This window comes from Mesoplodon mirus, assembly GCF_964341445.2.
Source record: "Mesoplodon mirus genome assembly, chromosome: 11".
Classification (NCBI taxonomy): Eukaryota; Metazoa; Chordata; class Mammalia; order Artiodactyla; family Ziphiidae; genus Mesoplodon; species Mesoplodon mirus.
Window position 1 is genome coordinate 20,732,840 of NC_138987.1, and position 25,383 is coordinate 20,758,222.

The 25,383-nt window shown below is 44.5% G+C and overlaps 1 protein-coding gene and 1 long non-coding RNA gene across 2 annotated transcripts; one reads left to right on the forward strand and one right to left on the reverse strand.

Annotated features, from left to right (window-relative positions):
- LOC309812335 lies at nucleotides 1-7,946 on the forward strand. The gene is made up of 2 exons (XR_014295316.1): nucleotides 1-562; nucleotides 5,534-7,946. It is a non-coding gene; the product is annotated as an uncharacterized lncRNA (long non-coding RNA).
- Nucleotides 1,630-25,329, reverse strand: HAL (histidine ammonia-lyase). Its single transcript, XM_082636024.1, has 20 exons — nucleotides 24,742-25,329; nucleotides 23,978-24,038; nucleotides 23,844-23,871; nucleotides 23,461-23,535; nucleotides 23,296-23,368; nucleotides 23,137-23,203; nucleotides 22,806-22,843; nucleotides 21,598-21,723; nucleotides 18,724-18,863; nucleotides 16,801-16,848; nucleotides 16,002-16,149; nucleotides 15,142-15,237; nucleotides 14,986-15,044; nucleotides 14,030-14,110; nucleotides 11,552-11,617; nucleotides 11,310-11,475; nucleotides 8,661-8,795; nucleotides 4,219-4,327; nucleotides 4,049-4,118; nucleotides 1,630-1,843 (listed from the first exon to the last, which is right to left on the reverse strand). Exons 1-20 carry the CDS (start codon nucleotides 24,986-24,988, stop codon nucleotides 1,703-1,705), a joined length of 1,974 nt encoding a protein of 657 aa, XP_082492150.1. The 5' UTR covers nucleotides 24,989-25,329; the 3' UTR covers nucleotides 1,630-1,702.
- Nucleotides 25,330-25,383: the final 54 nt, after the last annotated feature.

A 25,383-nucleotide genomic window follows, 5' to 3' on the forward strand; every position in this document is an offset into this window, starting at 1 on the left:
GGCTGCTCAATGGGGAAGAGAGAGAATGTATACCGAATCAATCACATTTTCTAAAGACACTTTGTACCGTGTGAACATTGACTGACGAAATCTTTCAGAAATGTAATTAACTGCAGTTAGAATAACCTTTCCCTGACAAAGTGTTAAACTTTGTTATAAAAATCTAAGAATACAGCAATGACATAAGACAATTGAGACTTAGTTTATTCCACATTTACCTTGAAACTCCCTTGATGGCATAGTACAGCGCTGTATAGAAAATGACAGAGGGCCCCAGAGGACCGTGCGGGCCTGTGGGAAACCAACCCGCCCCATACCAGTGACGAACAGCCATCAAACCACTGGGTTTACTGGCTCCACTGCCGCTCGTGGATAAGAATGAATAAACTTCATTTGTGTGTTTACATTTCAGCAAAGAACAGCATCAAGAACCACCTTTCGGCAAACAGGTTCCTCAACACATGTTGCTTCACTGAATTTTGGTTTGCACTCCTGTCTCTACCTTTCCTGTGGACAGGCTGCAACCTAAGAGAAGACTCTACTGTGAAAAGGCTGTAATCAGGTAGGCAAGCTGGCAAGTGTGCCTGCCCTTTCCTTGACCAGCTGCAGTTAGAGCCATGGTCTCACATTCCTGCACTTGGAAAGCGCCTTGCTAATGTTTGCACAGAAGGGTGCAAAGTCACAGCTTCGGGAAGCCAAGAAGTCATGTGACCCATCCTTCATCGGGACAATTACACTTAAGCCTTTCCAGGAGGTTCTTTATCTTCTTTGGGGGGAGGGGAGGGAACAGATTGGGTAACATCCTAGGGTGCATCTGACCTTTGTCAACAGGGCCTTGTTTTAATGATTACCATTATAGAGAGGGGGTTGGTTCACTTCTGAACATCAGATTCCTTAGCTGTGAAATGAGGAGGCGTCTTAAGCTGGGTTATTACAAGAATGTGAATAGAGTACTAACACATGGTAAAGTAGCAATAACACTAACCTCCTACTCCAGTTTAAGCATCTGAATCCTTTTTCTGATATGTGTAGTGACATCTGATAAATATGAAATGCACAATTCACTGAGAACCACTCCAACAGCAATCTTTATATTCATTCCTTAACTCCTTTACACAGAATCTCTTGTTGACCTATTGACTATTCTTTACTATGATTCAATGAATAAAAGAAAAAGCAGCTTAAGAACTAATTATGACCTAAAAAGTATTGTTTACAAAGACATATTAAGGAACATTCATCATAGCATGGCACAGTACAATCAGCCAAAGTTAACTAGTGGAGAGTTTGACAAAACAAAACAAAACAAAACAAACAAACCCAAAACAAAAAAAAAGATTCACAAAAGTCTAATGTTTTTGGAAAACAATGCCATCAATCTGTCTCAAGATTTGAGTTCATCTAATATTGAGTCAAAGGTCCATGCAGTTGTGGTTAGTCTTCTCACCCTGAGAGTGAGTGGCCTGTAGATTTCGTTAAGAAATAAGAAAACTCCTATAATCTGGAAACACCAGCTGCATCTGTAACCAGTACTAGATTTAGTAAATGTAATACTGTCACCAGCCTAACCAGAGCAGGTATCAGAACTGAACTATATAATTGATTGATCCACCTGAGAAAGTTCTCAGGTCTCTCCTTCAGCATAATACTGTTTGCTGTTAAACTAAGTACCATCTGATCTGCTAATTCGTGACAAAAAGCATTAAAGATCCCCAGACTCTGGGATTTTGGTCGATTTCTTGTGCAGAAATTCCAATGAAAATGCTGTTGGAGAAACAGGTCTTGATTCCGGAATATGCTCCGTTCTGTATTTTTCGATGTATGGCGCAGCTACTTCCCAAACCTGAAATGCAAGGACAAAACAAAGTCCAAGTGTTGACAACATTGCTTTCACATGCCATTAAACATCAACTTCATGTGAAGTCAAAACATTATCTCTAACTGACTAGATAACAGCGGCTGTTTGTTGCTTTTATTATGAGCCATTTGACACATGATCTGTCAATGAGTCTTTGGTTGCTTTAACAACTTTTAAAATACAAAGTCCAAAATGTTTCTAAAGTTACCATGAAGGTTTTCAGCTGCTTACTCTTCTAAAGCAAAACAAGCCAGGAAACAAACGAAACCCAGAGAATTCAGTGTGGATGGAATTAAGGAAAGTCGCTCAAGGATGGGACTGTGTGTTTTCTAAGGCAAGCCTTAAATGATAAGAGGCAGTGGATTTACTCTTTGCTGTCTTTCCATGCCACATGCCCTCTGCTCTTTGGACCCTTGCTCCTCAGAACGTGGCCCCTGTACCAGAAGTGTCAGCATCGCTTGGGACAAGTCAGAATGTCAGCCCCACTGCAGACCTACTGAATCCGAACCTGCACTTTAACAAGATCCCCTAGAAATTCACGTGCACTTTACAGTTTGAAAAGCACTGTTTCACAGCCTTGTTTAGTGTTTACCTCCACCCACCAACCTATTTCCTTTCAAGCATAACATCTTCTCAAACTAAAGTCTGGCTTTTCGTTTATATTATAGCTGCTTTTTATCTGGTTGCTGCTGACAGGGAAGGAGCATTTCCTATTCTTTTGTATTACCTTAGAAAATGTATTCTTTCAAAAGCTAACCTCCTTGAAAAGATATCTGCACCCCCAGGTTCACTGCACTATTTACAATAGCCAAGGCACGGAAGAAACCTAAGTGTCCATCAATGGATGAATGATACAGAAATTGTGAGATACACACACACACACACACTGGAATTTTATTCAGCCCTAAAAAAAGAAGGAACTCTTGCCATTTGCAACAACATGGATGGATCTTGAGGGCATCATGTTAAGTGAAATAAGTCAGACAGAGAAAGACAAATATCGTACGATCTCACTTACATGTGGAATCTAAAAAAAAAAAAAAAAAAGAGCTCATAGATGCAGAGACAGATCGGTGGTTGCCAGAGGCAGGGGTTTGGGGGAGTAGGTGGAGGGGGTCAGAAGGTACAAAATTCCACTTATGAAGTAAACAACTCCTGGAGATGTCATGTACAGCTTGGTGACTATAGTTAATAATCCTGCACTGTATATTTGAAAGTTGCTAAGAGAATAGATCTTAAAAGTTCTTACCACGAGAAGAAAATGGTAACTGTGTGTGGTAGTGCATGGTAACCAGACGTACTGTGGTGACCATTTTGCAATATATGCAAATGTCAAATCATTATATTGCAAACTAATATAATGATATATGTCAATCCTATTTCAATTTTAAAAAAGGCTGAGCTCTCACACACCTCTCTTCTAGCACCAAAGTTGGCAGCAAGCAAGGGAATTCCCCTCAAAGGGTACCGGGAACACTTAGAAATGACAGGGGTGAAGGTCAAAGGAAAACAGTGGTTCCCCAAGAGCAGCGCAGTGGTTCCAGGGGAAAGTCAAGCAATTCTAGGGAACATGATACCTACAAATGAAAGGCTTAAAGAACTTTAAAACTATATTTTAAAAATGAGTCCGCATTCTAGGCATCTGTCCCTATCAGACGTGTCTGCGGTCAATGTAGCCAGAGGGAAGAAGCAATAAAGAGACCCTGTATCTCACCCAGTGTGATGGGGAAGGACACACCAGTGCACTAGACACATCCAGATCCCCTTGAATAAAAACTCGGGAAATTTGTTTTCTCTTCAGGTCTACGCAGTCACTGAACCAGGTGGTGGTGGTGGCGATAGCATTACAGAAAGAGAATGTATTTTTAATAAGAGAGAACCTTCTTGATGGGGAGGGATCCATGAACCTTTTGTCTCATTTTCTCCCCACAAATACTTGTCCCCAAATTCCATTTAAAATTCATTCCAGCTTCGAATCCTTAGATAGTCCATGTTTGGGTGCAACATGGGACACTTAAGCGTGTATCGAATAGTTTCTTAGTGACCCTGAAAGTTGCATGAGTACCTTTTGGTTCACTTCCAAGGAACAGCCAGGAAGCAAAAGAATATGAATGTTTTTCCACTCTCCACTCCCACTTTGCTTTCCCATAACGACCCCAAACTAGGAACTAAGCCAAGTAGCCAACGTACCTTCTGCTCTGTGAGCAGTCTGTGCGCTGCCTCTATGTCTGGGGCCATGAAGCGATCTTTTATCCAGGGCCTGCAGGGACGGCACATCAAACCATGAGCCAGCGTTAACTGCTGCCAGGGTTCAAAGTTCTAAAACAGTGTCACTTTCCAGGAATCTGTTTTGACTTTACCTTACAACTGAGCGCACCAGGTCATAGACCTTCTCCAGTGGAGTGGTAGTTTTCAAAGGGCGTAGAAACTCTATCCCTTGGCAGGCTGCAAGAAGCTCGATGGCCAGCACTGAAACAAGGAAGGACGAGGGGACGGCTGATTAGAGTCTGACTTCATGCTTGAGGGATATAAATCCCATGCAAGCTGACGGCCATCGCCAGCCAACTAACAGATGGTTGGTTCTCCCAGTCTATGGGGAGAATGAAGATCCCTTGGTATTTGGTTACCATCTTAAATGTGCTTTTCTAACCCCTTGGCTGCATCTTTAATGGTGAGAAGGGGAGGACTGTCCGGGTAAATCAACTTTCGCCTTCTCCCCTCAGCTGATCAAGATGGATGACCTGTTTCCTATTTCCACCTTTGTGTAAATTTTAATTTGTTTTCAGTCTTGCTGTTCCCTATGGCCTGAAATACCCGGCAGATAGACTTTCATCAAAGGATTGAAGGAGCCAGTGAATGAGCAGATGAGTCTTTGGTTGCCCTGGAACTAATTCTCCAATGTCTGTTTCAAACCTTCAAACTTAAAGGCTCCCAAATCCACTAAAACTGAAATTCTAGCCATTGGCATCTTGCCAACTTTAAGTTTCTTGATAAAACAATCTTTACACTGTCTTTTCCTAGCTATGAACGCTTGTGGAATGTACCATACCTTGAGATCCACTCTGAATATTGAAATCTAAATCTCTCTACATTTGATACAGTCTAATGAAGAATTTTTTATAGAAATATAATTCAAAATTAAACCACTTTGGGTTCTGTTATTTGCCAAGAAGATAATTTAGAAGCTTAGAGGCCATTTAAGTGGTTAACCAAAATGGAGTACTAAAAACATTTGAGGGCTTCTCTGGTGGAGCAGTGGTTGAGAGTCTGCCTGCCGATGCAGGGGACACAGGTTTGTGCCCCGGTCCGGGAAGATCCCACATGCCGTGGAGCGGCTGGGCCCGTGAGCCATGGCCGCTGAGCCTGCGCGTCCGGAGCCTGTGCTCCACAACGGGAGAGGCCACAACAGTGAGAGGCCCGCGTACTGCAAAAAAAAAAAAAAAAAAAAAAAACCCAAAAAACATTTGACTTCTTGTCTTAAACTTTATAAAGCACATTCCAAACTCTGGTGAGTACAGACAGGTCACGATGGGAGAGGATGAAGTTACAGAATCCATTAGGACCTGGAAGAAACTTCACATCTTCTAGTCCAGTCCCCTCACTTTACACGTAAGGAACTGGAAACTTTGAGAAGTAAAGCATCTTATTAAATAAGTGCTTATGCTTATTTCATAGAGCTGGAGCTCAAGATCAGAACTGGCTAATCTTCCTGATTTTCCCTCACCCACATGACACAAACCTGGCCTCTTGGTTGGAGAAATGTGAGTAAGAAAATGGCAGATTTTGCTAGTGCATATAACAGCTTCTTAGATGGGTTTGCAAGATAAACGTGAAACATGTCAGGAAAACCTTGAGTAACCATCTCCCAGCATTCTGTTAACTGTTCTTTGTTGCTATTCACAACCATGAGTTCTCCCTGATGCCATTAGTTGGGATTTAAAAGTCACACACTTCATTGATACAGATGCAAAGTGTTCAGTGTATCTTGATTTACCTGGATTTTTAAAAATACGATTCTCATTTATTTTGAAATAAGCTGATATTCAGTGGCCTAATAACCACCTTGGTCCTTCCCTTCCAAAAATTTAAATACACTTAAAATATCCTAAGAATCATGGAAATACCTTCTAGTTTCCCATGAATATTTTCTTCACCTTAACAGAGTATGAGTCACATGAACTAAAACCATCCTGAGCAAATAAGTAATAGTTCTACTTAGATATATTGCAAGGATGTTCTTAAAGTTTTCAAAACTGACGCTATTCACTTTATGGACATCTGAGGCTAATTTATACCTGTGTCCCTTTCACTAAGAAAAGGCTGCTTCTCCTGACCTTACATCCCGTTCCTTCCCACCTCCCCACCATCCCCTGGCCTTGACTGATGTCCGTGCTTGGGCTTCAGACTCCCTCTCACTCCTGATCTTTTTTGGACCGCCACAGGGCACACGGATCTTAGCTCCCCAGCCAGGGGGATGAACCCACACCCCCTGCAGTGGAAGCGCCCAGTCTTAACCCCTGGACCGCCAGGGAAGTCCCCACACTGGGTTTTTTAAGCTGCTCCCTTTGAAAAGTTTTCCCTCCTCCCTCCCGTGGGCTGGTAACATTTCAGGTCTTCTTTTCCCCGGAGGGCAACCGCCTCCCTGTTCCGGGTATTCTTCTCACCTGACCTCCTGCGGCCGTCAGCTGCCTCCACGTAGAGAACAGCCCCTTCATCATCCATCCCAGCTCCTTCCTGAGTGTGGGCATCTGTACATCATTGCCACGCAGCCCAGAGCAATGTATTTTGTGCACACACATCCCCTTTCCTTATTAAATACTGCTCCCCTCTTCCCAATTAGCTGGCCCTCTTCGTTTCAGGTCTTCATCTTAAATACTTCTTTGGAAATGCCTTTTCTCATCCGTTCAAACTAGGTCAGGTTCAGTTATAGCCTCCTATAACTCAATTCTTTTTTTTTTTTTTTTTTGCTATACGCGGGCCTCTCACTGCTGTGGCCTCTCCCGTTGCGGACCACAGGCTCCGGACGCGCAGGCTCAGTGGCCATGGCCCACGGGCCCAGCCACTCCGCGGCATGTGGGATCTTCCCAGACCGGGGCACGAACCCGTGTCCCCTGCGTCGGCAGGCGGACTCTCAACCACTGCGCCACCAGGGAAGCCCTAACTCAATTCTTTAGTCAGAATTTTGTGAAGTGCTACAAAGAGTTGCCAAGTTGTTGTTCAATGTCTTCCTCTTTAGATAGACTCTAATTTCCAAGAGGGCAGAGAACACCTCATTCACCACTTAATCCACTGTGCTCAGTGATACATGCCTTTCCACCCGAACCAGGCCGGACAGGGAGGAGAAGGGAGTGATGGTAAAGGGCACAAGGTTTCTTTCTGGGAAGATGAACATGTTGTAGAGTCGACTGTGGGGTTGACTCACAACTCTGATATATTCACAACTCTACTAAAACCCACTGAATTGTACAATTTAGATGGGTGAATTGTATGGTATACGAATTATATGTCAACAGAGCGGTTACCAAAAAAAGAATACTCAACTCTCTCACATTTATCTTAAAATAGTGGTATTCTTTTGTCAGCCAATTGCTTCCAATACAGTTGCAAAAATTTAGGAATTTAGAGAACAATGCCTAAAGGAAGGCAGTTTCTCTTTAAGAAACCAAACAAGCAGTGATTAAGAAGGCTGGAAGAGGTTGACTTAACACGGCTCCACCTATGAACTCTCTTTGCTGAAAAGGCTGGATCTAAATCTCGTCAAGTCTTTTTTTTTTTTCCGCGGGCCTCTCACGTGGGTCTTTTTTTTTTTTTTTGCGGTACGTGGGCCTCTCACGTGACCTCTCCCGTTGCGGAGCACAGGCTCCGGACGCGCAGGCTCAGCGGCCATGGCTCACGGGCCCAGCCGCTCTGTGGCGTGTGGGATCCTCCCAGACTGGGGCACGAACCCGTGTCCCCTGCATCGGCAGGCGGACTCTCAACCACTGCCCCACCAGGGAAGCCCTTGTCAAGTCTTTAGGACCAACTGCAACACACAAGAAATGATACGACAGAGCACAGAAGTACCACCACAAGGAAGCTCACAGGTAAATCCAGAACGTCCTTCTGTCAGAAAACTGACGTGGTTTTTTAACTAGTCAATGGTATGAATTTAAAAAAAAGGGAGGGGACTGTTGTCAATGAAAAGAAGCTTAAAACCTTGGCCACCAAATTTAAAAGGTGGGTCTTGAATCCTGATTTGAACAAACTGTAAAGACGTTGAGATAATTTGGGAAATTTTGAATATGTACTCGATGATACCAAGGCTTATTGTTGATATTTGTCGGATGTGATAATGGCATCATGGTGGATAAGAAAGTGTTTGTATTTGAGAGAGAAAGCATGCAGGAAGAAAACGTGACAACAGGGATTTGCTTGAAAATAATTTGGGAAAAGTAAAAAAAAGAAAAAAAAATGAAGCAAATGTGTTAACTGTTGAATTAGAGTGAGGCATGTGAAGGTTCCTGGTACTAATCTCTCCACTTCTGAATATGTTTTAAAATTTTCTTATTAAAAAAAAAGCCAGCTGATGAACTGGCTTAGCCAGCAGGCGTGGTTCTTAATCTTCACCGAGCATCAGAACCACCTGGAGGGCTTGCTAAACCCAGCTTGTTCTGCTCTCTTTCCTAGGCTCTCTGATTCAGCTGGTCTGGGACAGGCCCTGAGTTCCCAGGTGATTCTGATACTGCCGGTGGGGATCCCACTCTGAGGCCCACTGGCGTATAGTTTATCAGGGAGGCCTGCGTCCCGGGCTGGCTGGGGTTACCTTGCTCCACGTGCTCAATGACCCTGAGGGCTTTCCTTGCTGCCCATCCTCCCATGGAGACATGGTCCTCCGTGGCAGCACTGGTGGAGAGAGAGTCCACAGACGAGGGGTGGCATAGGGCCTTGTTCTCAGAAACTGCAAGAGGCCAGAGAAGTTAAGTTAGGGACATACTTATGTGTGTTCCTAATAGAAAAATTGCCAAAATGACACATGGCTTCCCAAAGTGCTCCTCAGCGTGGGATACCCTCTCCAGGAGCTCTTGGTCGTCAGCAAAGCACCAGATGGTCCAAAGTTACTTTGGGAAAAGGAAGAAGGTTGGGGTTGTTTTTTTTTCCCAAAGTGAGAAGGACTCTAAAACTCTAGTGAGTTCCGAGATAAGACCGGGATGGGAACCCTCATATTACAAAGCCAAGTTGAAAACACTAGAAGCATTTAGCATGACAGGGAGACTTGGGATAAAAAAGATGATGGTCATTTCCAGGTATTGGAGGACAGTCTGATTATGTGACCAGAGGAGGTGGGATCAGAATTCAGGCGTGGCGTTTGGGGATTGAGGCTGGACCCACAGATCTTGAGCGAGAAGATTTACAGTTGAGACTGTTCAATGATGACATAAGTGGATGTACTGGGTTTAAGCAAGGGCTTGATGACTGCGGGGATGTCTTGGGAAGGTGGGGGGAAGTCTAGAGTTGGCTTAGGTTGCTGTCAAATGTTATGTGCAGATGAATCACTGGTCTTGTTAAAAGTGCAAATGTTGAGTTTTAGATGGGGGCTGATATTCTGCTGTTCTAACAAATTGCTGGTGATGACTGTATTTTGGGCCAGAGGACCACACCTTAAGTAGCAAGAACCTAGATTACAGAGTTCCTTCTCCCCAGCTTCAGAAGCTGGGAAAGGTCAAACGCAAAGAGTTTTTTCCCCTCTTTTTTTGAACTTTGAGAGCAGCTCTGAGTGAAGCTGCAGTTCTTTTCTATGCTATAGGGGATCCTGAGATAATATACTATAAAAAATGGTGATCCACTCATCCTGGTTTGCCCAGAACTTTCAGGTTTCAGCACTGCAAGTCCTGGGCCCCTGAACCTGCTATGTGGATCACCTGGTTTGGTGGGGCTTGTTCAGAAATGTAACTTACAAGTGGCCAAAAAAAGAAAACCACCAGTTTTATTACAATGAAAGCAAGCTGAGCAACTTCAGATGACAGCTAGGGCAGCGAAACACATTCAAACAAGGCTTCCCAAATTCATAACGCTTCTCTGAAAATCAGTTACCACCCCCCATGTTAATGTGAGAAGTTGCTGCCCCTTAGAGGGGTATTTTACTAAGGAGGTAAGTGAGTAAATAGAAAATACTGGACAGAAAATGAACTCTGGCTCTTTGTTGGCTGTGTTGAGTCTTAGTGTGAGACTTAACTGAGGAAGGGGTGAGTAGTCATAGTAACAACAACTAATATTAATTTGGTGCTCATGACACTCCAGGCACAATTCTAAGGCATTCCACGCATTCATTAATTTAATCCTCAAAACAGCCCCGTTGGGTAAATTTATCACCCCCATTTTACACAGGAGTAAACTGAGGGTCAACAGGATTAAAAGACTTGCTCCATATCACACTGCTGGTAAATGGGCAGAGCTGGGATTCGGACCCAGAGTCTATGCTTTTATGAGCCACTATGCTATCCTGCCTCTTGGGTACGTTTGCCAGAAAAAATACCGGATGCCCAGTTAAATTCGAATTTCAGATTAAAAAAAAACAAATAATTTTTTAGTACCTGATAATTTGCTGAATAATTCAAATTTAACTGGGCAGCCTGCATTTCTATTTGTTAAATTTGGCAACCATATTTTAGGATTAAATATTGATTAAAAAGAGATCCTCATTAATTGAAGTGAGAGCACAGATTTGCAAGCCAAAATGCCTGGCTCTGAATTCTGCTTTACTTCTTACTAGCCATGCAATATTGAGTAGGTCACTTAACTTCTTGGATGTTCAAGTATTCATCTTTGAAATGGAGGAAATAATAGTACCTGCCTCTTGGTATTGTTTGACGATTGAGTAAATATAAGTGAAGCCCTTTGCACTTCCTTTGTGCCAGTCTCTATTCCGATGTTACTTCTCTGTCCCTTACAGTCTCGAGTCAGAAATCTGCTGTACTAAAGCTCAATTTTCATGGAGGGCATCTTGCTTCTTATAAGCATTTTTGCATGTTGTAATCACATCCTTACGTTTTTAGTGGTTGGTATGTCTTATGGAATGTATCCAAACTTTAATCATTTGGATCAGTTCAAGTTTCACCAGTAGCTATAAACCTCTTTTGCCTTTTTCATTCTGATAATCTTCAAATTGAGATTAGTGAAAAAACGACAAAGATGAAGTTCACATGTGATGTCACATTGCTTCCTACAGAGAAATCGTGGAAACCTCCTTATTTACAACCTCATTAGTGTGTTACTATGTTTCAGTATAATGTTGCCTAGGTTTTATTTTATATTTTTTTCTCTAAACCTGCAGCATTTGTATTGAGGATGCACATGGAGGTGGTGAAAACGTTAGATCTCAAAGACAAAATGTGACACTTTTAGGTAAAATGGAAAGGCCTTTAGGTGTATCCACCTAAAGGCTTGCATTCTGGGCAAAGTGCAGTGTCCTTACCCAGGGCTGCAGCCGTGCAGTGGGCTATCATGAATCCAGAGTTCAGACCACCTTCAGCCACCAGGAAGGCAGGCAGCTCGCTGAGGGAGGGGTTGCAGAGCCTTTCAATTCTTCTTTCACTAATTGCAGCAAGTTCATGGACGCCAATGGCCAAATAGTCCAGGGCCTGAAAGAGTGTCTCAATTCAGTTGGCCTGTATTAGAATATGCTTTCAGGGTCAGGAGCAATTCTAAAAAGCTTACTTTGGCTGGATATTCACCATGGAAGTTTCCTCCAGAAACAGTCTCTCCCCTGCTGGCAAAGACCATCTTTTAAAATAGGTTAAGGCTTTCACATAACACTTGGTGATCACTTCAAGTATAACTCTTTCCCCAATTGCTCATTTCTAACATTGAGGTGGTAGCCCTTGTACAAAGGTAGGGTGGAGAGAAGGAGAGTCTTTCCACAGGCAGGTGTTGACATGAAGGGGTACAAAGGTAAACAGAACAAAACAAAAACCTTAAAGATGATTGTGTCCACCCAACTGGGGGGTCAAAGAAACATGAAGCATGAAATGATGTTTTCTCTTGGGATGAGAGATCCTCAAGCACCATAACATTACTAATCTGGTGGTCAGTACTTGCCCTCAAAAAGTTTATAACCTGAAACTAAGAACAGAATCAGGACACCAGTTTAAAAGCAAATTCTGTTTCTTCAATGGGCACTGCGAGCTTGTGCTCCATCGAAGAACCTGCTGAATGGAAGATTTTGCTGATGAGCAACCACCAAATTGTTGGAACAATCAACTCTGGGAAAACTTTCAAACCTTCTACTCACTGATCCTGTGCCAGTGTTCACAGCAAATGGTGGCCAAGAGGTCATTGCAAACCCACTTAAGTCAGTGGCAACTTTGGACTCACCGAACATTAAGACTCTCAGGGATCATTCCACTCCATCATGTATTTTACTTAAGTCAACAGGAACCCTGACAAAGGCAGCAAAAGACTTTCCAAAGAGCTAATTTTCACCTACTGGACTAAAGACTATTCACAACCTATTAACTAGGAACTCACACTGTGTAGGAAAGGTTCTGACTTCCAAAGAGGTAGAGGTGCATGTGTTACTTAACAAGTTTGGAATTACCCTTTTCTGTGCATATAACTGTGAGCCTCTTAGACCTAGCTCCTGCCCTTTTCCATGGACCCGCCCCCAACGACAGGCCTTGGTCTTCTCTCCATTCTCTGAATCCTTATAGCAAGTGATCTCTGTGCCATTTTACAACTTAAGCAACATCTGTTCTCTAGTTGTTCCAAATTTGTTTGTTGGCTATTAGGTTATAGCAATTAGAAGTTAACTTCTATAGTATCCAGCAACTATGTAATAGATGGTCTATATATGCAACAGAAGATTGAGAAAAATATTCTTTTGGGTAACACCAGTATTGCTGGAGAACTCCCAAATATTAGCCAACTGGAAATTCATCAACAATTAAGAATCTTTCACTGAGAAAGTAAAGGACTTTCGGCTGAAATTTTTGCTGAGGCAAGTGGTGGGGGAAGAATTTAGCAGGGAATGATCCTCCCTCCCTTGGCCAGTAATTTAATGGTATTTTTGTTTATTTGTTTTGCTTTTTATTACTCCATAAGATACCCTTTCAAGTCTAAATTATGTAAGTGTAGAATGGATACCTCTGCTCTACAGTGCAAGAAATAAGAGATGAGAGAGGAATGCATAGAGTTCATGAAAACTACTTCTCCATTTGGGGGTGGATGGTGTTGAGGAGGGTTAGTGAGTTGAGGGGTATTTAGCTTGGGTCTGACTTAACTGTAAAACAACCTGAGAGGACATAAAACGCACATCCTGAAGTAAGCTTGTCAGAGAAGCCACATTGAAAAGGTCTAGTGAGAAACCTTATACAGCTGCTCTCTGCTAGCCCGGGCTGTGCAAGACTTTTAGGGCTACTTTCTCCAATGTTAAGAACTGAGGCAGATGAGGAGTAGGAGAAATAGATTCTTAAGGGGTTGGATGGTCTTCAAAGGCAGTATTGTCTCTGTGAAGACTTTGCCTGTGTGCCTCCTGACCGATCACATCGACTTCTGGGGGAACTAAGCCATCACAGAACCTTCCATAGCAAAAACAAGAGGACTCTGAGATACCCAGGAAAAGGAGGGCTCCATCCTTGAGAGACGGAAGCGTTGTTACTGTTCTTTGTACAAATATGGGAACACTGATTTGAGTAAACCCATGTCAGAAATAAACTCAGGATGAGGAAAGCCAGAACTCTTTGATCAGTACTTAGCCAAGTGTTAAAAGGTTGCCTCTGTTTAGTGCACCATGGTATCACTAGCCCTAGAAGGGCTCCCATAAATGCCATCCTACCCAGGGTCTCTACAATCACACTTGTGATGTAGACCTTCATCCTTCTACCAACAACCTCAGCAGTGGGTTTTAGGGCAGTGGTCTTCGTGAAACCCTGCAGCCAGTGTTGGAAATACCCCCTTTAATCTTTCACCTGTCAGTTTTGGAAGCACAGCACGTTAGACTCCGAACCTGAGACTAGGTTCACAGACCTGCCTCTGCCACTTACCAGCTCGGCTCTAGAGCAAGGCATTTAACCTCGGAGCCCAAGTACTTAGTCTATGACACGGAGCAACAGAGAGACTACACAAAATGATCACTTAGATCTTAAAGTGACCAGCTGGAATTCTATAATCGCAGCTTAGTAAACCATCAAAAGATACAGGATTATCTGTTGCACTGTTGATTTCTGTGGTAATGACGTTCTTCGCAAACGCTATTGTGTCATTCACCACACCGTGGACCTAAAAGACAAGAGCAAATGAGCTAATACGTGGAAGACACTGATGATGGTCCCTGTCACATAGTCTGATAGTCTTATTAGAATAGCAAGAACATTTAAACTGGGATTTATTCTTACTGTAGAGCTAATTTGGCAATTCTTCCCCATAGACGTTTTCCATCTAGCTAAGCTAGAACAGAACTTGCTGAGAACAAGGACAAGAGGGTATTTATGCTAGGGAGGACTCTTTAGTACCCTACAGATTGGAACTTGGTACAACCTGAAATATTGTTTCACTCTTGAGATGCATGTTAGTCCGTCACTTAACTAATTGCCATTTGCAGATGAGTTGGAACATCTGCGATATAGGTTGCCTCATGCCAACCCAGGTCATCTGCATTTTATATTTAAAGTTATGACTCACAGGTTCATTTATAATGGCTTATGTCTGCCTGTTAAATGCAGATAAGATCTAACCATGGATATGCCCTTGAATTGTGGTTAGATTTTCCCGTGAACGTTCCTGGCAGACTGCTTCTAGTTCTATGTAACAGGTAGAGCCAGTAAAACTCCGTTAACTGGTTAGGATGATGCTATTACTAAGAATTTTTTAAAGTTAGGGCACTAAACCAAAACAACAAGCTGTCCGTTGGACTTCTCTACACAGGGGTTGAGCAAAGTAATTCAAAGGGAAACAAGCAGCTTACCATATAGAACAGAAATTTTACGATAATTGGAAAGTGGAAGTATTACATATACATCATTTTTAATAGAGGCAGGAATGAAACCTGGACTACCACTGACCATTACATGACTTTCTTACACCTTCCTCTCTTTCTATTCCCCATCCCGACAAACTGGGGGAAAGAATAGAAACTTGTTAGCTTTTTTGTTTACCTGTGGACAGCAGCGCAAGGTGTAAGCATCCTGAACATGATCACAGAACCTGTGACTTTCTGTGGAAAAGATACAGGGATGGCAGGGGGCATGTTAGCAGTTCTTTCCAATTATTTCCAAAAGCAAATAAGCTCACTCACATAGGCACGCCCAGACCTGCTATTTCAGATGGGTGGTGATCTGAGTCCAAGAGGGACCGAAACCGAAAAGCGACTTCAACTTGCCCACGATGTGGGCGAACAGCGTGAATGTCTAGAATTAATGAAAGAGGAAAAGTCTGAGCAATTCTTATATTGAATGAACTACCATCACTGGCACAGAACCATCCACTGTGCTGACACAGCCCTCAAAAGTCCAGGGGTCCTTAACCATCACTCAGGATTAGAACCTTAACTCCAAAGCAAGATTTTCCTTATGGACTTTATTCTTTCTACTTTAAATATCTGAGTGCAAACTACGTGTTGAGATCTCTTGGGAATTCAACTCAAGACACTGGGCCTACCCTAAAAAGATTTAGGCTTATAATGGAAGGGAGCTCAATAGTGGCCTAATTTAACTAAGTCATTTTTAGACAGTTTTTTTGGTCCTACTATATACAAGAGTAGGGAGTCTTTCCAAGTCATTATTTTCTAGAAAAGCTACCACTCTGACAGTTTTTTTCTCCCGATTTTCAAATGGGGATCAGCACTAATCCTACTCTAGTTCTCAAATCCTGCCCATAGATTCCTAAGACAACATGTAGTTTGATGGGAGTCAGAGCTGGTGATCTGGGGCAGGTCACTTAACCCTCTGGGTCAGCATTTGTCTGTGAAACATGGTCGTTTGAAGGGTCAAGTGTGGCGTAACTTACTTGAAGCTGCAGCAGTCCTACGACGGCACAAGCACTTGGATTTTCTTCTTCCCTACCATCTACCCCCACCACTCCCGCGTCTGAACTCCTTGACCAGCCTCCCCTCCCCCCCTGCACCTGAGCTCTGACTGAATGAATAGCAAACCAACAAAAGAGCCATGCTGACCAGTATCGAAGGCTTTGGTGGTGCCCTTCAACACCTCGAGGGTCAAGGACGCCACTATGTCAGCCTGCCGAGCAATGGCACTGGCTCTCTCCACAGCTTCACAGCCCAGGGAGGTGATCATCTGCGTCCCGTTGATGAGCGCCAGACCCTTTGTGGAAGGGGAGAGAAGTTTCCTAACGCTGTTTGTTGTAACAGGTGTATGTGCGAGTTGATTTCATATCTTTTGCTTTCATAAGAGAAAAGTTAGCCTGTCAGCTGAATGATGTTGATCCATGGTTTCTAAAGTGCAGGGCAGTAATGCTTACTTAAGTATGCAAGGATGAAGTGCCATCATATGTGAAATCATTAGTATAAATCTAGCAAATGGAATAGCTGTTAAGTATCCCCATCATTAAGGCAGCAATGGTGGTCCAATGTAGATGGCATATCAAATCTTTAGCTCTTAATTATGCTGCATTTCTTCTTCAACTTCTCATCATTATAGATAAGACACCTTGAAAAATTTCTGGTCCGAGACTCTTGGCTTAGAGCATCCCAAGGGATGTTGGCTTACAGCATCTTTAGGGGTCCTTAGAGATCCCGATTTGAAGTTTAAGTTCTTCTGTAAGAGAACCCCTAGGCATCTGTGGCCTGAAGAGTCTTTTCAGTGCTTATGGCAGAGCCCTTTCTTCAGTGCCCAACTTAAGCAAACGTGGAAGCTATGTTTATTTTAAGAAACCAGTGAGGCTGGTATTAAGACTGAAAATAGCTATTAAGTAAAGATTTGTTAAAACGAACAAACTTTCCTTAGTCTCCTTACCTCTTTTGGCTTCAAAACAATTGGTTTCAATCCATGAGCTGCCAGGACCTGTAGAATGATTTAAAAGGTAAAAATGGGTATCAAATGAAATACCAGCGTATTTCTAATTTCACGTGGAATCCAATAAAAGAATTTTTAAGCCCAAAGGTCTGTCTTATAAAATATTAGACCTATGTGAATTGGTTCTGTTTATCTTCGCTGGTCTATCCTCTAGTTCCGTTCTTTGCTCTGCAAGCAGACTTAGCTTTCGAGTAATTTTTGTACCTACATCAGGGGCTAGTATCTACAAAATCAACCCTGAATGTTGGTTTCTAGGTCCTTTGCATTCAGTTTCCACTTTAGTGATTCACTTTTTTTTTTTTTTTTTTACTGCTGCTTTCTGAGCAGATGCACATCCAGATGCAGATGTGCTAAGGCTGAGCTCCAAACTGTCCACATTCCCTGGCCTCCAGAGCTTGACCTAAAAAGTCCTCCACCCTTGTCCTACTTGTCTGAACACTAGCAGAACCTCAGAGCAGGGCTTCTCACTTGTATGGCACATGTGTGAGCACCAGTGAAGAGGGACTTATGGGCCCAAGAGATGGACACAGAATCCTGAGGGGAAATGGGCAGAATGATCTTCCCCTGAAATAAAAGAAGTGAAAGCAATCACTAGGCTAAGGTCCCTCTAGGGAAGAAGGAGGACACAGAGGCAGGACCACTGACTCTGTCAATTTCACAAGCTTATTAGAGTATCTATCACATGATTAACTCTGTCCCAGGAGTGGGGCTGAGGGTAGGAAAAATGGAGACAGACAAGCTCAAGGGCAAACACAGTCATAGTATGTTAAGTGTAACAGGAGGTAGGAAGTGGGTAAGGTTCCGTGGAAAATAATCACATAAGATGCTGGGAGGGCACAAAGGAGGGGCAAAAGGGACTTGACGGGGTGGGCCTATAGGGAAAAGAACCAGAAGAGCAGAGAGGGAAGTTTCTCAGAGGACTTATCAGAAGCAGGAAGAGGAGAAAGGACATGGCTGGTCCCTCTGCCTAGGACACAGGGCACTCCAGCCGCAGGCCACCTCTCGCTTCTGTGATGTACAGTGTTGCTGGGGAAGGATTTGGCTGGGGGGTGTGGATGTGACAAGCAAGACTCTTGTAAGCCACTTTCATTTTAGACATCATCCTGAGGACAGTGAGAAGCATTACACGTTTTGGCCAGGACATGCTTGGATTTGCTGTGTGAAGTTGGTTGTGGGAACACTGTACATAGAGAAGTAATCAAGATCAGTCTGCATAGAAGGAAGGTGATCTAGAACCCAACCCCCCCGAAGGCCTATCTGTTCCCTTAACTTCTTCCTCCCAGCAAGAGATCAGAGATGACATTTCAAACAATCCTTTGGGCTGCTCTGATGAATTTGGAGATGAATGAAGAAAACGTTAAAGCTTTATCAAAAACAAGCCTTTCTGATTGGCCACCAGATGAGAGCTTGGGGGGAGAAGCGGGGAGTGGAGCCTCCTTTCCCGAGGTTATAAGTCAGTGCTATGATCCACAGCTCTGTACCTATTAGACCAGCAAGTAAATAAACCTGCAACAACATGTGACCTCCTGGATAGGCACTGGAAATGTTTTAGATGCAGAATAAATTCCCGCAATTGACACTGGCTGCTGTACCTTTTTACCAAGGTGGTCACCGAGTCCAGAAGGCTGACAGCTGCATATGGAAGCTAAGAGCCTTGCCCAGTTTGACATCTGTACTGCGCTAAGGCTGAGCTCCTGACTCTGTCCACATTTCTAAGCTTCAGTTGTCACAGCCATAGACTAGGGATAACATTGGCTCCCTTGTCGGGCTGCTGTAAGGATGGAGTGCTAGAAAGCATGCAAGTACACCTGGTGTCCAGCCTCGGGAAATTACTGCAGGTGGAAGCTGTTATTAAAATCTTACGTATTTAGCGTCAGCCCAGCCACTCTTCGGAGACCACATCTTCCCTTCCCCAATTAGCCCAAGAGCAAGATGAGAGAGTGGGGCAAGGTCTCCACTGGCACCAACAGTTCCTTTCTCTGGAACATAGGGCAGGCAGGAGGCTGGGAGAGAAGGAGGCACCGGTTACTTCAAGAGAACTTCATTCTGGCCATCCTCGCTTTAGGGAAAGACAATTCCTCAAGCACAACTAATGCTCAAGGGACCTGACTGAACTGCTGTAGAAAGAAAAAGGAGACGGGGAGAAAGAGAGAAAGAAAGGAGGGAAGGAAGGAGGACCCTCCCGGGAGCAAAGCTTTCTCTGTAAGCCACGTTAAGTTTAGACTTTATCCTGAGGACAACGGGAAGTGTTACAGGTTTTAGCCAGGACACACTCGGATATGCTGTATGAAGGGGTTGGGAGAACGCTGTACATAAAGAATTAAGGTCAGACCGCGTGGAAGAAAGGTGGTCTGGAGCCCGTACCCCCATAACGACCACCTCGTCCCTTCACTTCTTCCTTCTCCTTGGCCCTCTGCCCCTTTGTTCACTGTTACTGGGCGTGTTCTAATCTGACCTAGAAATTTCTAGAAATTCTAGCAGTGTATCTTAAAGATGTGATCAGGAGCTAGCTGTTATTCTTTGCTGCCTTATTTCTTTGTTTACTGTTACTGGGCGTGTTCTAATCTGACCTAGAAATTTCTAGAAATTCTAACAGTGTATCTTAAAGATGTGATCAGGAGCTAGCTGTTATTCTTTGCTGCCTTATTTCTTTGTTCACTGTTACTGGGCGTGTTCTAATCTGACCTAGAAATTTCTAGAAATTCTAGCAATGTATCTTAAAGATGTGATCAGGAGCTAGCTGTTATTCTTTGCTGCCTTATTTCTTTGTTTACTGTTACTGGGCATGTTCTAATCTGACCTAGAAATTTCTAGAAATTCTAGCAGTGTATCTTAAAGATGTGATCAGGAGCTAGCTGTTATTCTTTGCTGCCTTACTTCTAAGAACATAAAATTTAAAATGATCCAGATAGGAAATTAAGAGACTTTCATAGGACTGATTGGTGTATGTAGCCATTAAAAACTATTGGAGAGGGCTTCCCTGGTGGCGCAGTGGTTGAGAGTCCGCCTGCTGATGCAGGGGACACGGGCTCATGCCCTGGTCCAGGAAGATCCCACATGCCGTGGAGCGGCTGGGCCCGTGAGCCATAGCCGCTGAGCCTGCGCGTCCAGAGCCTGTGCTCTGCAATGGGAGAGGCCCGCATACCACCAAAAAAAAAAAACCAAAAAAACCCAAAAAACCTATTGGAGAATGTTTGAAAACATGTAAATGTTTACATTAGAAAAGTAATACAGGGACTTTCCCGGCGGTCCAGTGGTTAAGACTTCACCTTCCAATGCAGGGGGTGTGGGTTCAATCCCTGGTCGGGGAACTAAGATCCCCATGCCTCGCGGCCAAAAAACCAAAACATAAAACAGAAGCAATATTGTAACAAATTCAATAAAGACTTAAAAATACATTAAAAAAAAGTAATACAAATTGTTCTAGAAAGATAAGGTGCACCAGGGTTTTAACAGGGGTTCTCTGGGGAGGTAACGTCATAGTCAATTTGCTCTCTTCTCTTCTGCGCAATTCCTGGTCACCCAGTCTGCCACCTCACCAGCACTTATACATGGACGTGTACTGTTTTGGAGGAAATTCCCATTAAGTTACTCAAAAAGGAGGCGACATTTCCAAGGTAAAGTCAGACCACGGATAGCAGTTTTTTTCCCAACTGCTACGTAATGTCAGTAAGACAAAGCAGTGCCACCCACAGGTCAGCTTTCAGGTCATAGTTCACCCTAGCGAATTCTCAGAACGCTAGGACCCAGAGGTACCCTGGGCTCACCCATAAAGCACCGGTGGATTCACGGCTGAAGTTGCACTATGTGGGATTTTAGGCTTATAGTCAGGCAGACTGGGTGGGAGTAGAAATAAGTGTTGAATCACTGCTGGTTGGTTCAGCACAGCCTTGTATACTATATATTGTTCATTCAATTGCTGTTCACTGATGGGCACATCACATTTATACGTCACTTGTGCCTATAGCACAGAAAATCTAGCATGTGTTTTGCTCTGTGTGACTGCCCAGCCCTGCTTTTCCTCCCTCTCCTTCACCCCAAAGAGTCCCCAAGTTTCCACTGACCTAGAATGTTTAGCCTTATTTGCGGGAAGGGACAATGGCCTCCCACGCATGTCAGATCTCATCTCCACCCTACAACTATCCCAAGAAGCAAGCTCCGAAGAGTTGAACGGCCTCCTATCTTGGCACTAGACAGCTTCCTGATCACAAGCAAGTCTTTCATCTCCATATTTCTGTTCTACCTTTGTAAGAGATGGAATTTCAGTTATTCAAGTCTGGCTATCCCACCCCCTGGGGAGCATGAAGATTTCAGATTCCCAGGCACCAACCAGAACTACTGAATCCGTCTTTGGGGTGGACATCCAGGAATCGTTATGTTTCCCAGATGATTTGATGCAACTTCTCTAACCACATTCAAACACCACTGAATCCAAGGTTCTCTCCAGCCCTGAACTTAAGGCCAGACTTAAGGGGCTTGTTCTAGTCTTAAAGATGCCAAATGCTAAGTGAAGGCTGATAGAGAATGGGTGAAAGTCCACAGGAGAAAGAGTCTCCGCCTCACTCTTACCTTGCACCCCCATCTAGCTAACCTACTTCTTGCCAAGTTCATTTTCCACTCATCTCCATTAGTTTATGTCTCCTTTTCTCACCAATTTCTCACCACCCCGTCAATCAAGTCTACCTGTGGTACACACACAGCCTCATCGGAGGGTCAGTTGGGTATCTGTTGCATTACCATTAAATACTTCGATAACTTGTTTGAGAGTCTCCAGGGAAATGCCACTGTATCCTTTGGCTAAGACATTGATCCTTAAAGCCAAGAGCATCCGACATCTCTCAGGGATTAGTGGCTTTCCAACACCTACAAAACAGAATTGATGTTTTCTCCAAGAAAGACAAAATCTTTTCCTTCTCCCAGCCGTCTCCATCTCAAATTTCTCGCCACGTCTTGGCTCAGATACTTGCACTGCTTTCTCTCCTGATTCTCTTGCTTCCTCAAGTCTCATCTTCCAGACAGATATGAGAATCCAGTTTTGCCTTCTCACTTCCCCTTCTTGGAAGCGTCAGTGAACGCCCCACCCTCCTCAATACCCTTAGAATAGCGTCCAGACTCCTCAGCACAAGCTCTCTTGCAGTCTGATGGGATTCTTTTTTTTTTTTTTTTTTTTTTTTTTTTTTGCGGTATGCGGGCCTCCCACTGCTGTGGCCTCCCCCGTCGCGGAGCACAGGCTCCGGACGCGCAGGCCCAGCGGCCATGGCTCACGGGCCCAGCCGCTCCGCGGCACACGGGATCCTCCCAGACCGGGGCACGAACCCGCATCCCCTGCATCGGCAGGCGGACTCCCAACCACTGCGCCACCAGGGAGGCCCCTGATGGGATTCTTGACAGACTTTCCCATCTCACCTCGTCCCGAACAACTCCTCCCTGAGTTCCAGCCTTAATTTCGTCCCCTGACTGCATCACTCTCTTGGCACGATGGTATTCACGCTCCCATCCCAGCCCCATCCTTTCACCTGGCCCATTCCTTTTTCTGAGATTCATTTGAAAGGTGGTTTTGTCTGATGCTTTCTGCTTCCCCCCTCTCCGCCCCCCCCACCACCACCCCGGGCAGCAGAATTGGCACCTACTCCTTGGAATCCGCTAGCTTCTGGACGCTGTGAAAGGGTGCCTGACACCGTGCTACGCGGTCATCCGGGTGTTGGTTCCAGGGCCCCCAACCCAACTCCCCTGCAGATACCAAAATCCCCGGATGTTCAAGTCCTTATATAAAGTGGTGTAGTACAGTCGGCCCTCAGCATCTGCAGGTTCCTAATCTGTGGATTCAGCCAACACCCCAGGCTGGTTGAATCTGGGAATGCAGAACCTGGAGATACTGAGGACCGGCTGCACTTCATTCAAATCAAACAAGATCTAGGAGGCACTGAATGTTTGGAGTGAGTTACCTGAAGAATGTGAACGTACTAGGTTGACCTGGAGCTCCCTGGAGGAGAAAGAGAAAAAAACCCTCTTAGATACCTCACCGTGAATATGTTCCCTCAGCTGGGAACATAGTTAAGTCTTTGGAGGGACAGAATAGGCATGATGGGGCAATGGAAGAAACCAGCAAGTCTGTGTTTTCTATATCAACTCATGTGTGAGTTAATCTGAGCCTCACCCGCCTTATCTGTAAACTGGGGCAAATGTTAATTATTTCTGTTGTTGAAAGAAATCTCCAAAATGGGAATAAGTGGCATGTGACTGTGTGTGTGTTTGGTGAGGAGGAATCAAACTTACTCTAGTTTACTGACAGGTATTACAGTTCTGGCAAATTTCCCAAAACCTGTAGTAATGCCGTAAACAACTAGAATAAAAACCAGACGTTATACAGTTAGACACAGGTGGCATTTTTTAAGCCTATAAAAAGAACTGCGCAATACAAAGAGAAAAGGGTACCAGTTTTTTCTTTCACGATGCTTTCTATGACTTCCCTGGAGTTTTTCACCTTCTTTTCAGCAGTGGGGGTGAGCTAGGAAAACATTGGTCAGAGCTGAACATGTCAAAGATTTACACGTGCCGCGAAAAAGGTCAGAGGATGTCCTTCCCCTCCCTCCAGCATACCTTGATTTTGTAGTGTCCCTTGCCCAAGTTGACCAGATCCTCTGTGGTCAGGCTGTCCCCATCTAAGGCAATGTACTGCACAAAAGAAGGGAATCTCCGTGAGTGCAAACAGCTTAGTCAAACAAGAGTAGGGAAGCCTGAAGCAGAATTAAGCTCTGACACGTCAGAGATTTTATCACTACTATCAAACACTAATGTGCTAGTTACAAAGACAGCTTGCTGAAGAGGAGGTTGAGGAAGGCAAATTAGAAGTGGAAAAGCATGATGCCTTTCCCTATTACACAGAGCTGGATAAAGCCCTGTCCTCACTGATGATGCTTGGTCATAAATGAGGGGTGGGGGAACTTAATTTTCTTAAAAAAAGGAAGTGGTTTGAAACTTACCTTTTCGGGTTCCCGGTATTTGCTGTATCTGTAGCCAGGTAAAGGAAAATACTGGGTAGTGTGGAAAAGCCCCAGCCCCGTCATTGGCAGCAGTAGCCCCCAGAGCAGACCAACAAGCCTGCAGGGAAGGATACAGGTAAACTCCTTCTGGTTGCGATGGAATGAAGTCGGAAGACATGGCATCCCCTTCTATAACTGAAACAAGAATGCAGGAGAGACCCCTTAGGGATCACAGTGGAGAGCCACTTTTGGCGTTACTGGTAAACCAAGAAAAGGGGTCTTCAGTTGCCTTCGAAATTCTACAGAACTGGCTGCTTTAAAACGACTTCTCATGCTTTTAAATTTACAAAGGAGGAGAGCAAAAGGCAGAGATGTAGGTGCCAGGCAGGCATGAAAGGGTTTAAATGAAAGTTCAAGATCCAACCCCACCTCCATCCCCATCACCGGCTTTATTTTGTTTTAACTCTATTGTTTTAATATTTAATATTTTAAATATATTTAATATTTAAATCTATGTGTTTTAATATTTGATAGTTTCGTTAAACAAAATAGATTTAATTTTGTTTTAAATCTATGCTACTGGCCTCCAGTCTGGTGAGGTTCTTTTGAAGGGCAAAGGGATTTTCAGAATGATTCAGTAACTGTAAAAGGCTTCAGCCCTGTGGTCTCGAGTTCAAATCTAGTCTTTGCTACTAGTAAGAAGTCTCCTCCTTTCCGAGCCGGCTGCCTCGTTGTAAAAGGTGGATAAGACTCCTGCCTTCCTCGCAGGGGTGTGCGAGAATCCCGTCCCCATCGTCCCTGCTCCACCCCCCAACCCCCCAATTGGGGAGGACAAGGGACCATCCCTCCCGGGAATGCCTGGCCGAGTGATTCGCACCCCTTCCCTCCGGCCACTCACCCACTTCCACGAACTCGTTGTCCTCCAGGGCCACCTCCAGCGGGTCCTCGTGGTCCAGCAGGCCCAGGCCCTTGCAGCGGCGCATGAGGAAGCTCACATTGTCCACGGAGGCGAAGCCACCATTGTCTGGCTTGTTCTTGACGTACCTCCGCACGGCCTCCCGGCCCAGCCAGCCCACCGTGAGCTGCGCGTCCTGGCAGGGCACCGCCAGCCACTCTCCGCGCACGTGCACCGTATACCTGGGCATGGTCGTCCGCTGGTGACAGTCACCGGGAGGGGAGAGTTTTATCCGGGAATGACTACCGAGGTGTGGTTGACAGGGAGAAGTGGGATGGGCTTTCAGAACACGCCCCCTCCCTTGCCTTTACTCATTCACGCATTGGACAAATATTTATTGAGCACCCCACGGTGTCCCTTTGGTTTTTTTGCAGCTGAGCGAGGGGCAGGAGAGCGGGATGCAGGCCCGCCTTTCCACCTGCCGTCCAGGTCTGCGGCCAGCAAGGCCTGGGTTCTCCCGCCCTCGGTCCTAGAGCCTGCCGACCCTGCTGCTGGCCTTGTCTCCGCAGGGGTCCTGATGCCTCCCTCCCCCGGTTTCTGTCTGCGTTCTCCTCCATTAAGGGCAGCTTATAAACACCATGTTCC

Coding starts and splice junctions, on each gene's coding strand:
- HAL (XM_082636024.1), bottom strand. CDS start 24,988: ATGCCCAGGTATACGGTGCACGTGCGCGGAGAGTGGCTGGCGGTGCCC. Junction 23,872..23,977: donor CAACCAGAAGGAGTTTACCT/GTATCCTTCCCT, acceptor ACCTGGCTACAG/ATACAGCAAATACCGGGAAC. Junction 22,844..23,136: donor ATACCTGTCAGTAAACTAGA/GTAAGTTTGATT, acceptor TTTCTCCTCCAG/GGAGCTCCAGGTCAACCTAG.